The sequence below is a fragment of the Euphorbia lathyris genome, chromosome 4 (assembly GCF_963576675.1).
Source record: "Euphorbia lathyris chromosome 4, ddEupLath1.1, whole genome shotgun sequence".
Classification (NCBI taxonomy): domain Eukaryota; kingdom Viridiplantae; phylum Streptophyta; class Magnoliopsida; order Malpighiales; family Euphorbiaceae; genus Euphorbia; species Euphorbia lathyris.
This window is the reverse complement of record NC_088913.1, coordinates 82,674,114-82,690,873: the sequence shown is the minus strand read 5'-3', so window position 1 is coordinate 82,690,873 and position 16,760 is coordinate 82,674,114. Positions and strand designations below refer to the sequence as shown.

Genomic DNA, 16,760 nt, shown 5'->3' with positions numbered 1-16,760 from the left:
GCAAACCGTAACAGCAAACAGCAAAAGCAAACAGTAGGTAAAACAAACGGGCCCTTAATTACAAACTTTTTTAGCCTGAATATATAAGATGTAAGATTCCTTTGACATTTTATAGAAGATTGGAAGTGATTTTTCTAATTGGAATTCTCAGCTTTCACATTTAGAAATCAATAGTAGTTTTACACTTAGCGTCATAAATAGTATAATTATACATCTAATATTTGTAAATTGGACCGATTTCCTCTAGCTACGATTATACTCTACACAGTTATAAGTCTCATTATCTTCACTCCATTGTACGCCATGTTATCACTCATCAGTAATAAATCAAAGACACATATACACTCATGAAAAAAATTAAAACAAAGTTCAAAAACATATATCGTATGGACATGCATCTTTGATTTAATGCATAACATAAGATAATTTTTTTTTAATTATTTTATTTTCATGTTGTATACTTGTCTTTGATTTATACACTTGTTTTTGTTCTGTTATTGATGAGTGATAATATAATACATATATGAGCGATAATATAATACATATATGTAGCGAATATAATGAGATCAATAACTTCTTAAAGTATTTCATTAATAATAATTAAAAAATTGTCCAATCTTCAAATGTTAATATAAAATTTGCTAAAAACTTGAAAGAATCAATGATATAATGGTAACATATATGATATATAGAGTAACAAAAATTTAGCTAATAACGTTAGTGTTTGAAACACGTTAAGGTTAAATTTGATCCTTATTAGTTTTTTTGGGATAAAAACCAAATTTAACCCTAACGTATTAAAAGAAGTATAGATTTAGCTTTAACGTATGAAATGGTGTAAATTTAACTCTAACGTTTTCAAGATCAATTTTAGTCATGCGTTATAGAAAATTAGAAAAAAATGATTTTACTGGTACTTAACTGTCATTTTAGACCTTCCAAATATCAATTATGTCTAAAATGTTTAGTGTATTACTAAAAAAATTACAAATATTATGTTAAAATGCTAAAAACAAAATATGCTACCTATAAGTTAATCACAATTTTTTTTTTGTTATCTCTCTAAAATATTTATTGTGTAATAGTTATAAAAAAACCAAGTAAAAATATGAAACTGTTTCAATTTATCGACGAATTCGTTTGGTAGGTACAATGTGGCAGTTAAATAACCGTCGAACCGGTCTTTCCAAATTTTCAATAGCACATAGCTAAAATTGATCTTGTTTGAAAATGTTAGAGTTAAATTTTCACAATTTCATATATTAGTACCACTGTTTAAAACTAAGGCCGCCTGGATCCGCGCTCAAATCGAGAATTCGTCCCGATTTTCTCTGATTAGTCCCTTTGAGCGTCTTTTGGTTATTAGCCGCCTAGACCGCCTAGGCGCCGCCTAAGCGATGGTGAACAATATCGCTTTTAATTGTGATTTTTTTTTGTTAAATTATAATTCACTTTTGAGTTGTTTCAATGATATTATTGTTGAAATGTTGATGTTTGTAAAATTTTAAAGATATATGTTATAAATATGTGTTTTTCTATATTAAATAATTTTACTTTTAATACATATTTTAATTAAATTTATATAACAATTAGTTGATTAACAAATAAAAAAATACGAATCTGATTAATTTCCGATCAATTCTTGATTAATCTTCGATGGCTTTCTCCGCCCGACTAACGTTCTTAATTAATGTTAAATCTGCATTCCGTTTGAAACATTAGGGTTAAATTTCGCTCTTATTATTTTTTTTTATTTTTTTTTATTTTTTTTTTTGAAAAATTAGTAACACCAATAAGAAAACAAGGCGTGGGAGTTGTAGGATGGTGTTAATAATGGGTAAAGGAAAAGGAAAGAGCATTAAAGAAGTGGCCCATTTGAAGCAATTATCATTTGTTGTCCCTTTTCCATTCCTTACCACAAATTATATGATTTGATAGATTAGATTGAATTCTATCAATTTAAACAACTATAAATACAATTCAAATACCCACCTATTTTCCAACACAAAATGTCCATTACTTTACATGGATATATCACACAACATAAGAAATGTTGAGTTCATTTCTTTAAAATTAAAAAAAGTAATGAATGACAATGACTAAAATAGAGTGGTTGAGTGGTGTCACTCAATATGTAGTTCGAGATTGTTTGTTAGGTCTAAATAGATCTATCTATCTACGGGTCCGAGTATCTGTCTAGCCTCGTGTGCTTTGCACCGGATTTGGACAAGAAAATTTGACTTTAAGTTAGTTGTAAACATCAAATTCAGTTAAAAATGTATTATTCATTTCGTTTGTGTTTGAAATTATATTTTTTACAATTTAAATTTAAGTGTAGGATTAAATGGAGTAAACGGGCTTTAACCCATTTACTGATCCATTTAAAGTCCGCATGTAACCTTGTCAGTTAGGGTTAGGGTTAAGGTTTAACCTAGCTATAAATAGATAGATAAGGAGGCTAAACCTAACGCTCTAAGATATTGATTAACCGAATATAGAGAATACTCAAAGACTGGAAAAGGCAAAAGCTCTTCTCTCACCCTGTTATTGTTGTCGCCCTCTCTCAATCTCGGTGTGTGTTCTTAGTTCGTGGAACAACAGTGATTGCTTCTCTGGTATAGCCTTCATTTAGATCGGTGACACAGAGCCAATGTTCGTTTTTTCTGTTGTTAATCAACAGATTTGCACTACAAGAGGTAACCCTAAATCTGTTGTATGTTAATTGATAGATTTGGTTCATTACTCGTCCTTTTGAGGTTAAAGATGAAATCTATAACGGTTAATAGAGCACTCATTGGTATCAAAGCCTTTATGATTCGTGTTTCATCTGTTAGACACCCCTTTTGCATGATTTATGATACTTTTGATTAGTTTCATTGAATACATGCATGTTGGTTGAGTCGTGTCTTGATCTATGTATTTTTTATGTTTCGGGATGTTTTTAATTCGTTGAAATTCGCCCCGATCCTGCTGAAAAAATATGTTGTTATTTTAGCGATTTAATGCGCACGGTTAAGGGTCTGTTTGTACTGTTTCCGTAATTTCCAACCGTCAAAACCCAAAATCGACCATACCATCGACCTAAAGGTGTTAGGAATAAAGTTAATAATTCAAGACCGGGATTGTTATCTTTATAAGGAAAGTTACTGTCTCGAGCTATCTTCGCTACACACAATGTATATGAATTAATCCATATAAGTCACACTCGGGGATCCAACGTTTTAGCCTTTCTCACTCGTACATAGACAATCAAATATTATTTCTTTGCTTTCTAGTTTAAAATAGTAATTAAAGTGACAAAGCCAAATCAATTATTTCAATCCTTATATAATATAGAATTCTACTACGGGTATGGAATTGGAAGCTAGTCTCTATAGGATCAATACTGTTCGAAATAACAATTACTACTTGATACGATAGAGTTCACTTGCTCTTAACCGATATGTACGAATAAGTTCTATCAAGTTGTTGGTGTCGTTGCTAGGCACTAGCTTATTTCGACACCTAACAAATTTGGATAGTTGTGCTTCTGTGCACGCTTGTAAAAATAGATAAACTGTTAAAATGAGGAGAGCCTTATTCAGAACATAGCATGATGTGTTAATAGCTTCTCTCCAGAAGTACTTTGGTAGGTTATTTTCACATATTATCCTAGCCATTTCGACTAAGGTTATGTTCTTCCTTTCAACTAACCCATTATGTTGAGGAGTTTTAGGAGTAAAGAAATTATGGTCAATGCCTCTGGATTCATAGAATCCATCAAAAGGTTGATTCATGAATTCTCCTCTGTTATCGCTTCCGATATGTGGAATTTTCAAGTCATTTTCATTTTCAATCCTTATACAGAGTGATGAGAAGCTCTCAAATGATTCACCCTTCCTACTAAGCAAGATGACCCATGTAAAATGAGAAAAATCATATACTACAACTAAGGAATATCTTTTTCCACCCATGCTTAAAAGCTGAATAGGACCAAAGAGATCCAGATGCAGTAGTTCTAAATGACGTTTTGTTGAAACAATGTTTTTGCTTTTAAAAGATTTTCGAGTTTGTTTTCTAAATTGACAAGCTTTGCACGTATGAACTTTTTCAAATTTAAGAATTGGGAGTCCTTCAACAAGTTGATTTTTAGCTAATTGGGCTAGACGATCCATGCTTACATGACCAAGCCTTCTGTGTCATAGCTAGGAATTTTCTTCATTTGCGAATAAACAAATATCTTTTGAAAACTTATCCCCTAGATTCAGCATGAAAACATTTTCTATAAGAAAGAACAGACAGTTAGAGAGGAGTCGGATCCCAGCGAACCGCTTTGATGCCTAAATAAGCAAAAGGTTTGAAGGGTTGAAGGAAGTGGAACACTTGTGAAGTTGTGATGTTAACGTACGTTTAAGGTTTACTATACCTGCCTATTTATAATTTCTGAATCATTCTTCTTCTAGGAACCCATCCTTATTTAAGAATCCTTCTTCTATTAGGAGAAGTCTTCCTTTAGGAGGAGTCTTCTTCTAAGAGACGTCTTCTGGACCGTCTCTACCTGTTTGGCATGAGTGTTTTCCTTTATGGAAAATGGGTCCTGGAAGTCTGCTGGATCTGAAGGTTCTTATTCTCTTCTGCATGGTTACTGGATCTGAAGGCTCTCAATGCTCTATGTGTTAGTGTTCATTTCCTATGGTATCATATAGTAAATATTTACCAACTGAGGTATGAAATCTTATTGCCTTCACACGAAAAATAATTATTTTATAAATAACCTACATGAATTCCAACAACGACAATGAAAACAAAATCAGAACAAAAATAAAAGCTCTTACTATTAAACCCATCCTCACAAGTTAAAGAAATTAATTTGCTTTCATTGAGAGTTGAACTCAAGACCTCCCGCTTACTAAACAGGTGCTCTAACCAACTGAGCTATGAAAGCTTATTGCTTTCACATGAAACATAATTATTTCATAAATAACCAATATGAATTCCAACAACGACAGTGAAAATGAAACCGGTACAAAAATAAAAGAATAAAACCTATGAAATTAATTTGCTTTCATTGAGAGTTGAACTCAAGACCTCCCGCTTACTAAACGGGTGCTCTAACCAACTGAGCTATGAAAGCTTGTTGCCTTCACATGAAAAATCCAACAAGGATAATGACAACGAAAGCGAAAATGAAAAAAAAAAAAGCTCTTACTATTAAACCCATCCGCATAAGTTAATGAAATTAATTTGCTTTCATTGAGCTATGAAAGCTTATTGCTTTCACATGAAACATAATTATTTCATAAATAACCAATATGAATTCCAACAACGACAGCGAAAATGAAACCGGTACAAAAATAAAAGAATAAAACCTATGAAATTAATTTGCTTTCATTGAGAGTTGAACTCAAGACCTCCCGCTTACTAAACGGGTGCTCTAACCAACTGAGCTATGAAAGCTTATTGCCTTCACATGAAAAATCCAACAAGGATAACGACAACGAAAGCGAAAATGGAAAAAAAAGCTCTTACTATTAAACCCATCCGCATAAGTTAATGAAATTAATTTGCTTTCATTGAGAGTTGAACTCAAGACCTCCCGCTTACTAAACGGGTGCTCTAACCAACTGAGCTATGAAAGCTAGTTACTTTTACATGGAACATATTTCATACATAACCTATGTGAACTCCTGCAGCGAGAATCAAACCTATGTCATAAGAGACGTTTCCTTCTAGTCGAGCCCGCCCTCACAGGCTCAATAAATTAAAATCTAACATATAAAAGCTACCTAAAATCAACTACAGCAACATCAAAATTTGGAGTGCCATCCGTAGTAACTAAATCATCATGATGATTCTTTCTAGAACTCTTATAGTGGACTTTATAAAATATTTAATTTTAAATTTTAAATTGATCATTATCAACTAATATTTTCAAATTTAGTACTTATTTCTAATATTTATCAAACAATTTGTTCAAAAAAATTTTATCAAATAGTTACATCATTTAATACTTTCAGTCTTTATAATATCCAGTACTTAAAATTAAATACTTAGGTGAGATTGAATCGAATGCTGCTATGGTAGTTAATCATCCTAGGGAATGACGTTTTAGGTCTGCTTCAAAAAAAATTCAATACTTATTTTTTTCAGCTCTTAATTTTCAGTTTTATCAAACACTTTTTTTTTTTTGTATTTTGTAAGTTCTTTGTAAGGGTACTAGTATTACAATAAACATTTTAAACATAATTGATGTTTAAAAGCTTTATTTTGATAGTTAAATAACGAAGTTAGTTCCATTTACACATCAGCGGGTTTTTTTTTTTGATGTCAGAAGTAGACTGGATTCGAATCAATCTAAGAACATATATAGTGATACATGGAGTCACGTGGTCAAGCCTTTTTATGATGGGGATTTGGTGGATCTGGAAATGGAGGAATAACCAAGTGTTCTCTGGAGATCAAGTTCCTGGAGATAAGACGAATTTCATTATCGACCGGATGGGAGAATTGATTCAGGCACATCATGCCTTGGCCACTAGTGGGTAGTTGAGCAGAAGTGTGATTTGGGTGCGATGGGAGCCTCCACGGTTTGGATCAATTTCAATTCCGACAGAGTAAGCAAAGGAAAACCCAAAGCAGGTTCGGCGGGGGGATTGCTTCGGGACAACTTTGGGTGTTGGAAGTTTGGTTTTTTAGTAAATTTAGGTGTCTGCTCCGCTCTATTTGCTGAACTTTGGGGACTCTTCTTTGGACTGTCCTTAGCGTGGATCAAAGGTTATAGACAGGTGGTTGCTGAAGTGGATTCGAGAACAGTACTTAAACTCATGACGAGCCTGAGTGGATTTTACCATCCTCATGCCTGGCTTATCAGAAGATGTCAAGAATTAAGGGATAGGGAGTGGGATGTTCGAGTTCATCACATTTATAGAAAAGAAAATAAAGATGCTGACTGGATAGCGAATTTCACAGGGTTGAGTTCTTTGAGTCATCGCGAGTGTGATGTGCCTCCTGTAGACCTCTAGGATATCCTTGATGCTTATCGGATGGGTCAGCCCTCTCGAAGGATGGTTACTTTTAGATCGTCTTAGTTTTGTTTGTTTTTTTTTTGGACGTAGCCCTCCGAGTTACCAAAAAAAACGATTAATCAATTTCGCTAAATTTTCTATCAGGTAAATTGAATTTGTTTAAGTATATTTGAGATAAAATTTTACTATTACGTATACTAAAAATAACTTTGCACTTCTCCAAAATCGATTAGGCGTAACGATAGATTGAACATAAAAAGAAAACAATAAAATATCACTAAACCATGAGAAATTCTTCGCTAAAATATAAACCCAATTTGTATATTTCCTTCAATGCAATTAATAAAAATCTTTTATATGTAGGGAAAAAAAGGATCTTCTTGTGGATTATTTTATTAAGACAAAAAAAATCATTCGATCCATTATTTTTCTTTTTTTTGTTTACTAAGCTCTGATAATTTATTTTTGATCTCATTAAAAAATTATCTATTTTAATATATTAAATCTCTGATAATTTATTTTTGATCTCATTAAATGGTTTAATACCAAATTAGTAAGTTATAAACATTTAATTCTGTTAAAAATACGTTATTAACTTCATCTGTATATGAAATTATTAAAATATTTTTTTTACAGTTTGAATTAAGGTTTTTACAGTTTTCCTACAACCACATTACATATCCAAAACTGCATTCAAACAGTGAAAAAATACAAATTTTGAATGCAGGTGCAATGAATAAGTCTATTAATTGAATTTTATGTTCAAAATTATTATTTTTTTTGTCATAAATGAGACTAAAAATAAATGATATGGAGCTTAGTATATCCAAATAAAAAATCAAAAATTTAATGAACTAAAAATTAAAAGATGAGATGTGTAATGATATGTTTTTTTTCCCCTTTCATTAACCTCTTTGTTTTTTAATTTATATTATTAAATCTTTCATTAATTACAATTAATTTAAAAAGCTTCAAAAGGTGGTTCTAGTGATAATTAGCTAATATTTAAAGTTGGAGATTTCAATTTCGAACTTTAGTATGGATAAGGATAAAAAATGATTTAGATTTTTTTAATAAAGGTCGGGAAGAAGCATAGGTGGGAGACCCGCATTCCAATAAAGTTGACACCCCACTGTGCGCACAAAACCAAGCCTAAATATTATTAAGAATAGAAAATATTAGGTACAAATAACGAAACTAAGAAACACGTAAATGTTTAATACCACAACACTCATAAAAAATAAAAGAGTTACAAAATTGTAGAGCCGAGTTCCACCAAATGATATTAGTCGTTGTTACCCAAAAGCGAGAAAGTGCATCTGCTTCCCAATTACCTTCGTTGTAGATGTGTGTCACGAGCAGTTCCATACCCGAGCAGTGACCAAACAAGCCAACCATTCATAAACTATGTGGACCTTAAAAAAATAGAATTAATCACATATATTGAAAATCTAGTTAATAGTTCGCTTTAGAAATCAAACTCGTTTAAAAACTAGTGACTTCATTAAGTCTAAGGGACCGTTTGGCTACTTACTGTTTGTTGTTCCTGTTTGATGTTTGCCTTCTGGAAAAGACCGCTTTTCCAAAACGCAAAGGTTCTCTGCTTTTGTAAAAATGTACTTTTCAGCTGTAAAAGGCAAACAGGGGGTGTCTAACCAAACACCTAAAACTCTGTCTTTTAAAGTGAAAAGGCAAACATCAGGTGAAAAATAGGTAACCAAACACCCCCTAAATTAAAAGATTTATAGTTCAAATTAGATTTTTGTAATTTTTTATAATTACATAACACATGCCCAACAAATTATATTGTTTTTAAATTGTTAAAAATGCAATTTCAAATATAGTATAAATCTTTTCAGCTTTGGTCCAAATCAAACTTTTAAGAACTCAAAACTTTAAAACATGTGTATAAGTATTGGAAACACCTTATTAATACTAATTAATATACCACAATCACTTCATCTCCATTTCCGATGTGATATTTATTTTATTCTTGCCATCATTATCCTTTAGGGACATTCCTTCCTTAGACCTTTTATCCTGATGTCACTCTCACAATCAATTCGTTACTAATAAAAATTTAGTAGGACCTAAATCCTTGATAGTGAAGAGTTGGCTCAAGTAGGACTTCACATCAAGGTTGTAAAAATCTCTAGGCGGTAGCCGGATGGACAAAGCCCTTAGAGATCAATGGAAAATTAGTCAGAGATGAATTGAGAATTAATCAGGGATTAATTAGATTTATATTTTTTTTATTTTTTTATTTGTGAATAAACACCTTAAATATAAATGCAATTACAATACTTATTATAGTATCCGAAAATAATAATATAAAATCATTTAATATAGAAAAACATGGATATTTGCAATATATATTTTAAAACAACGGAAACAAATAAAAATAATGTGTATAAGTAATATAATTTTTCAAAAAACTATGAAATAATTTCCTTAAGGTCTTCAAACATATCATGGAAAAATAAAGTAGAGAACGCAATTAAATATAAATATCCGAAAATAATAAACATAATTCACCAACTACCATGCAATAATGTTCAAAAGTGAATTATAATAAAGTAAATAATAATAATAATATATTTTTAGTTTTGATCGCCGCCCAGATGGCCCCTAAAGTGGCCAAGGCACTGTCTAGGTGGCAAAAAGAACCCATTGAGCCTAGGTGGGAAAAAGCGGAACAGATTCTTGATTTTGAATGCCTAGGCAGTACAACGGTCTTTTTTTTTTTACACTACTTTTCCCATCAATTATAAAATCTTCATTTGAACAAGTGATTAAAATATCATCAATATAGATCACTAAACTGAAATTTAACTTGCATTGTGCTTAGAAAACAAGTAATGATCATGACAAGATCTTTTAAAGCCAAATCCAATCAACTTTTGCAAAATTTTCTTATACCATTGTCTCCATGCCTGTTTAAGGCAATATTAAGACTTTATTAACTAACATACCTAACCTAGTGGACATTCTTTTATCCAAATAGTCGTCTGATATATAAATCTTCTTCAAAGTAACCATGCAAAATAAGCATTATTAACATCAATATGGTGAATCGACCATTGTTGAGCTGAAGCAACTGCTATAGAGAATCATTCTTACTGTAACCACTTTAACTATAGGAGTACAAGATTCACGGTAGTCCACCCCTTAAGCTTGAATATAGCCTTTAGCTACCAAACGAGTTTTGAATCTCTCAACTACTCCATCTAGTTGGTATTTAATCTTAAATACCCATTTTGATGCAATGCATCCTTTGTTTCTAGAAATGTCATGTCTATGTAAACTTCAAAGGCTCGAAACCTATCTGCCTTATTTTAAATCAATATCACTCATGTTTCTCTAGTGAACTCATCTACCATGGTAACAAAATAATTTGCATTAGCCCTTGAAGGATCTTGTATGGATCCCATACATAAATATGTAATAATGCAACTGGGTTTTTAGTTGAAATATAACTATAATTGAATGGAAGCTTATCATATGAAGACTTGATGTGAATACTTCCCTTTAGCATCTTGTAAACCTCATGTGTCGTATGGCCTGTGGGTTATGTATCAAAACTATTATCATATTTATCATCATTTATTTCACTATCTAAAGACGAAAACTTTGTATCATTTGTCGCCATATTTGTTGAGTTTCGGCGATGTAATAAAACGCAGCGAAAAATAAAAATGAAATCCAAGCTAGAGGATTCATGTCATTTGATTAAAACGAAAACAAGGTTAGATCGCCAACCTTAGATGCAGTGAAGATTCAAGTTTGTAACTCAAAGACAATGTCATATCCATTATTGCTTGTCTGACAAACGAACACCCTCTATCGGTATCTATACGAGCAATCCACGAACATACAATGTGCTAGCGTCGATTAGATATCAGAGGCAACCAGAGAGCCCAAAAAATGAATTAGTGGTTCTAGGGTTTAGGTGTAATTCAGCTACTTTATATTAATGTGCAACCCTAACTTTATATTAATAGGCTAAAATAAACAAAATTATTTATTATTATTCTTCAGATTTTAATCCCATTAAAACCCCTAATATGAATTTACCAGGGTTAAATAAATATCTCATATTTATTTTACTTAACTCAATAGTTAGGTTTATTTGGATCACTAACCCAAAGACTATTTTTCGTATCTGGTCATAATCCAAATATAACGAACCTTTATGTATCTTTCTATACATCTCAATTTGCTCTTTGTATGTGACCATGTAGGTTCATATAAAATTAGCAGTATGTCAAATACGCTTTTATCTTACAAGTCATAAGTGGTCTCTAGCAAGGCATTATGACTATCCAGTTTATATGAAAGATATGATCCAATGTAACCTATTGTATAAAATATGCCATTATCCATTTATCTTGTGATATCTTAAATTGAACATAAACCATAGTTCTTGTCATGAGTGAATAACGTGCTTACTAGAAAAACACCAAAGTTTTCATGAATATAACAAGATGAATATGAATGAGTCTGATTCGCTCATTGATTCATATTTGGTTGATGGTTTCTTCATATCTTCTAATTCTTCACACTATATATTCTTCATCTTTAATCTCTGAATCTATGTCAAAACCTCTTCTTTCCACAACAATTTGTGAAGTTTGATTTATTCTCCTTCTTCTACCAACCATAGCTCCGATGCTATGATAAAAATGGATAAAAGAATTCACAATAGAATTGTTTCTTTATTTATAATATAGAGATTAATTTTCCATATCATTTAAACTTTGTTTATATACAAGTAGAAATACATGTTTAGTGTGTTGATTCTGCTAATAGCAAAGAACATCCTAAGGAAGATGATAAGAAGTTACATCTAAACATTCCATGTTTGATTCTTGTAAAGAAAGAGCTAGATCGAATGAGGCCACATCTCCAACCGGAGGTAACACATGCAGCCAACTCTTAGATGGACATATCCTATGATATATGGTTTCCACTTTACCTAGCCTAAAAGGGGTTAAAGAGCCAATTTAGGTACTATATCAATTTTGATACACAGACAAGCTAAACCTTTTCAGATGGGCACATAATCGAGGGTTTAAGAAAAGAATAGAAATGGAGAATTCCTTATTGATAGTGTAATTTCTCTTTCCTTGTTATTTGCTGGAAATAGCATTTGATCATAGAATTTGGCAAAGGTTGTTAGGTAACACACAACTAATTAATTTGTTAATTAGACTTCTGTTTTAGTTGGTTTTACGATTGTGACTTCTAATAATCTTCATCTTGAAACTTCTCATTTTAACAATTACAGTCCCACCAGCTTCCGTCTAGTTCATCCATAAACCAACACACCGTACATGATGAGTCGACCCTGATACAAATTATAACAACTTGATCCAATATCATGTAAATATTTTTCACTTTAGCTCAAATATAACTTTTTGAACCTCGTGACTTTAAACCACGTTTATATATATTGGAAATCCATCTTACTAATATATTACAATCACTCCTCTTTATTTTCGATGTGAAATTCGGTTCATTTATACATCGTCGCCATCCTTTAAAATTATGACTTACTCGAAGTGACACAATTATTCTTTTTGTTATATTTTTAATAAAGAAAATAAATTATTATTTTTTATTTTATTTTATTGATAATTCAAGTGGCTCCACCAATGGATGAGAGATTCCCAATGGTCTTTTCAATTTTGACAAATTCATGGTTTCTTTTAAATCTTGTGGATAGGGCCATATTCTTTACTTCTTGAATTAAAGGCAATGTTTTTTTTTTCTTTTTTCTTAGGATGTTTCTTGTGCATAAATAAAATATATACATGTAATGAAATTAATATCTTGTAGTCCTTATTCATCAACTATCACATCTCATCTGAAAAACTCACCCATCTTCAATTATTTGGACCCATAGCATTTTTAAAATTATTATAAATACAGAGAAAGCTATAAGAAAAAGTTCAATAATAGTAAATAGAGATAATGTTCACCGTTAGAAGCAATTTTCTAATAGTGATATATTTGAGTAATAATTTATCAAATTATATTCTTAGTCATGAATTTTGTTATATCCACTGCAGATGACTAATCAGTAACAGAACACATGTATACACAAGAAAAAATACAAAATTATACTGTGTTTTGTACGAGTTGGAAGAAAAAAATTAAAAAATCCAAATGTTTTATCAAATTTAAAAATATTTTATCTCTGATTCTATTATAAAAATATAAAAAAATATAAAACTTTTGTTTTTAGAAAAAAAATGATATGCAATTAAAGCAGAGTGTGGGAATAGAATATCTGTGTTTTTTAGTGATCCAATCTGCCAAAATTATAGGTAAAATTGATATTGCTTTCCAATGTTACGAGTAAAATTGCACAATTTTAAAAGTTAAGGATAAAATTGCTCACAACTATCAATATTAAGAGTGTTTTTTACCTTATTCCGTAAATAAATGTATTCTCCGATTCTATTATAAAATTATAAAAAAATGTAAAACTTTTGTTTTTAGAAAAAAAAAACTGATACGCAATTAAAGTAGAGCGCGGGAATAGAATATATGTGTTTTTTATTGACCCAATCTGCCAAAATTATAGGTAAAATTGATATTGCTTTCCAATGTTACAAGTAAAATTGCACAATTTTAAAAGTTAAGGATAAAATTGCTCACAACTATCAATGTTAAGAGTGTTTTTTACCTTATTCCGTAAATAAATGTATTTCGAAAATAGAATAAATTTTAAAAAAATCCCTTTTATAATTATTTTTTTACAAAGGTCATTTATCTTTATAAGTTGAAAAATAAACAAAAAAAGACGAAAAAGTGGCCCATGCAGGTCTCGAACCTGCGACCTTCGCGTTATTAGCACGACGCTCTAACCAGCTGAGCTAAGAGGCCAAATTATTGTGAAGAAAAAAAATAAAAATCCAATTGTTTTATCAAATTTTAAAATATATCTATCTCAAATTCTATTATAAAATTATAAAAAAATGTAAAATTTTTTGTTTTCAGAAAAAAAAATGATACGCAATTAAAGCAGAGTGCGGAAATAGAATATCTGTGTTTTTAATGACCCAATCTGCCAAATTATATGTAAAATTGATATAGTTTTCCAATGTTACGAGTAAAATTGCACAATTTTAAAAATTAAGGATAAAATTGCTCACAGCTATCAATATTAAGAGTGTTTTTTACCTTATTTCGTAAATAAATGTATTTCAAAAATAGAATAAATTTTAAAAAAAAATCCCTTTTATAATTATTTTTTTACAAAGGTCATTTATCTTTAAAAGTGAAAAAAAATTCAAAAAATGGTCATGCAAATCTCAAACCTACAACCTTCGCGTTATTAGCACAACGCTCTAACCAGCTAAGTTAATAGGCCGAATTGTTATAAAAAAATAAAAATCCAAATGTTTTATCAAATTTAAAAATATATTTATCTCAAATTCTATTATAAAATTATAAAAAATGTAAAACTTTTTGTTTTCAGGAAAAAAACTGATACGCAATTAAAGCAGAGTGCGGGAATAGAATATATGTGCTTTTTAATGACCTAATCTGCCAAAATTATAGGTAAAATTGATATTGTTTTCCAATGCAGTGGCGGATCCAGCCTAGAGCCCGCGGGGGCCGAAGCCCCCACGGCCATCGGCTCCGCCCTTGAGTACCGTTATTTTTGTCCCATGTAGCCCCCCAAATATTAGAATATATTTAATCTATACAGTATTATCTCAAAAGTTTAAAGTAGTTGACACCAAGCTTATTTTTTGTTTTATATGAAGTTATTTTTATTATATCTCTTTTTTTAAGAATTTATTATCTATTTTCTATAAAACAAATTAATTTTCTATAAAAAAAATCAATTTCTTACTTTGGACATTCAATTAACTTAATTTCTAAATTAAATTTTATGAAAATTATAAAAAAAAAATTATAACTAAAAATAAAAAAATGTGAAAATGTTACAATTTTTAGCTAACATACAAAAACCATAAAGTTTAAGTGTGCTAGAAGGTTAAAAAAATTTGTCCATCCCTAACAGGCTGGACTTCGAAAAATTTATAATCGGACTAAAATTAGCCCCTCAGACGTCGATTCCTGGATCCGCCACTGTTCCAATGTTACAAGTAAAATTGCACAATTTTAAAAATTAAGGGTAAAATTGCTCACAACTATCAATATTAAGAGGGTTGTATTTCGAAAATAGAATAAAATGTAAAAAAATCCGTTTTATAATTTTTACAAAAGTGGGAAAAAATGAAAAAATGGCCAATTTTAAAAATTAAGGGTAAAATTGCTCACAACTATCAATATTAAGAGGGTTGTATTTCGAAAATAGAATGAAATGTATAAAAATCCGATCTATAATTTTTACAAAAGTGGAAAAAAATGAAAAAATGGCCGGGAAAAAATGAAAAAATGGCCTATGCAGGTCTCGAACCTACAACCTTCGCGTTATTAGCACGACGCTCTAACCAACTGAGCTAATAGGCCGAATTGTTGAAAAACAAAAAACTTCAATATTTATCCGCATTCGTATCTGAAAAGGGTCTATTTAAAGGAAGAAAGATAAAAGGCAAGTAGCTAGGCATTTGTGGATATGATATGAAGCAAAAATGAGGAGCTACGAGCCTCGTTCAAGTTCATCATGTGCAGCCTGCAAGTTATTGAAGAGAAGGTGCATTCCGGACTGCATATTCGCCCCCTATTTCCGCTCCGACGAGCCCAAGAAATTCGCCAAAGTACACAAAGTTTTTGGTGCAAGTAATGTCAGCAAGATCCTCATTGAAGTTCCTGAACAGCAGAGAGAAGACACTGTCAATTCTTTGGCTTATGAAGCTGAAGCTCGGCTCCAAGATCCTGTCTATGGCTGCATTGGTGCTATAGCTTTTCTTCAATCTAAAATGGTTGAGCTTGAGTTTGATCTAGCCATGGCTCGAGCTCGGCTCGCACGGGTCGCTCCTGCTGCTGGTGCTGCTTCTGGTTCTGGTTCTGGTTCTGGTAGTGTTTTGGATGGTCATGTTTATAGTAATTATATGTCTGGTGTTGATGAATTTTCTGGTTGTGGTGGTGGTGGTTTTGTTGATCATAGTTTTAGCCATGATTCATCTGAGCTTTTAAGTACTCAAGATGGAATGTGTAACAATGATTCTACTCAATTCCCATATATATTCTAATTTTGATGTTCTTAATCAAGTGTTCTATGGGAAATTCTGTGAAAAGTTTTGATTTTTAGAGGTTGTTTGGTTTACCGGTTACTGTTCATAAGATGTAAATGTTAGTTGATTTTTCTTTCAAAATAACGTAAAATGGCTGATTTTCCTTTCAAAATAACGTAAAATAGCGGCATAGGGAATTTTCCGGTGGATGGGTGAAACGCATATAGATAGCAAAAAGGAGGACTAAATAGAGATTTATATGGATGGAAATTGTTAAGTTCAAGTATGATAGGAGAAGAGAGAATTTTCAGATAACTGATGTAATGTTTGGAGATAACAAAAAGGAGAACCAAACAGACACTTAGCTTATATCACTTTAAGCAAGGTCAAAAGGGTCACTCTAAACAAGTTCAAGAGGAGAATAAATTTCTTTAAACAAATTTAAATAGGTATTAGATCAATTTTAAGCATATTTATAGGCTGAACGAGAAAAAATGGGGTAAGAGGGTATCTCTAGCTCTACTGCTCCACCTATGGAGATTCCAACAACCATAATAAGAATAAAATCCAAATGTAAGTATTATAAGAATCTGTTTCCTTA

The 16,760-nt window shown here is 31.2% G+C and overlaps 1 protein-coding gene and 6 non-coding genes across 7 annotated transcripts; 1 reads left to right on the top strand and 6 right to left on the bottom strand.

Moving 5' to 3' along the window:
* Positions 1-4,850: 4,850 nt before the first annotated feature.
* Positions 4,851-4,924, bottom strand: TRNAT-AGU (transfer RNA threonine (anticodon AGU)). Its single transcript has one exon. It is a non-coding gene; the product is annotated as a tRNA-Thr (tRNA).
* Positions 4,925-5,039: 115 nt separating this feature from the next.
* On the bottom strand, positions 5,040-5,113 carry TRNAT-AGU (transfer RNA threonine (anticodon AGU)). The gene has a single exon. It is a non-coding gene; the product is annotated as a tRNA-Thr (tRNA).
* Positions 5,114-5,362: 249 nt separating this feature from the next.
* Positions 5,363-5,436, bottom strand: TRNAT-AGU (transfer RNA threonine (anticodon AGU)). Its single transcript has one exon. It is a non-coding gene; the product is annotated as a tRNA-Thr (tRNA).
* A 108-nt stretch (positions 5,437-5,544) lies between these two features.
* Positions 5,545-5,618, bottom strand: TRNAT-AGU (transfer RNA threonine (anticodon AGU)). The gene has a single exon. It is a non-coding gene; the product is annotated as a tRNA-Thr (tRNA).
* An 8,203-nt stretch (positions 5,619-13,821) lies between these two features.
* On the bottom strand, positions 13,822-13,895 carry TRNAI-AAU (transfer RNA isoleucine (anticodon AAU)). Its single transcript has one exon. It is a non-coding gene; the product is annotated as a tRNA-Ile (tRNA).
* Positions 13,896-15,420: 1,525 nt separating this feature from the next.
* TRNAI-AAU (transfer RNA isoleucine (anticodon AAU)) lies at positions 15,421-15,494 on the bottom strand. The gene has a single exon. It is a non-coding gene; the product is annotated as a tRNA-Ile (tRNA).
* Positions 15,495-15,596: 102 nt separating this feature from the next.
* On the top strand, positions 15,597-16,262 carry LOC136226945 (LOB domain-containing protein 21-like). Its single transcript, XM_066015641.1, has one exon. The coding sequence runs from the start codon at positions 15,617-15,619 to the stop codon at positions 16,175-16,177; it is 561 nt and encodes a 186-aa protein (XP_065871713.1). The 5' UTR covers positions 15,597-15,616; the 3' UTR covers positions 16,178-16,262.
* The last annotated feature ends 498 nt before the right edge of the window (positions 16,263-16,760 follow it).

Coding starts and splice junctions, on each gene's coding strand:
- LOC136226945 (XM_066015641.1), top strand. CDS start 15,617: ATGAGGAGCTACGAGCCTCGTTCAAGTTCATCATGTGCAGCCTGCAAG.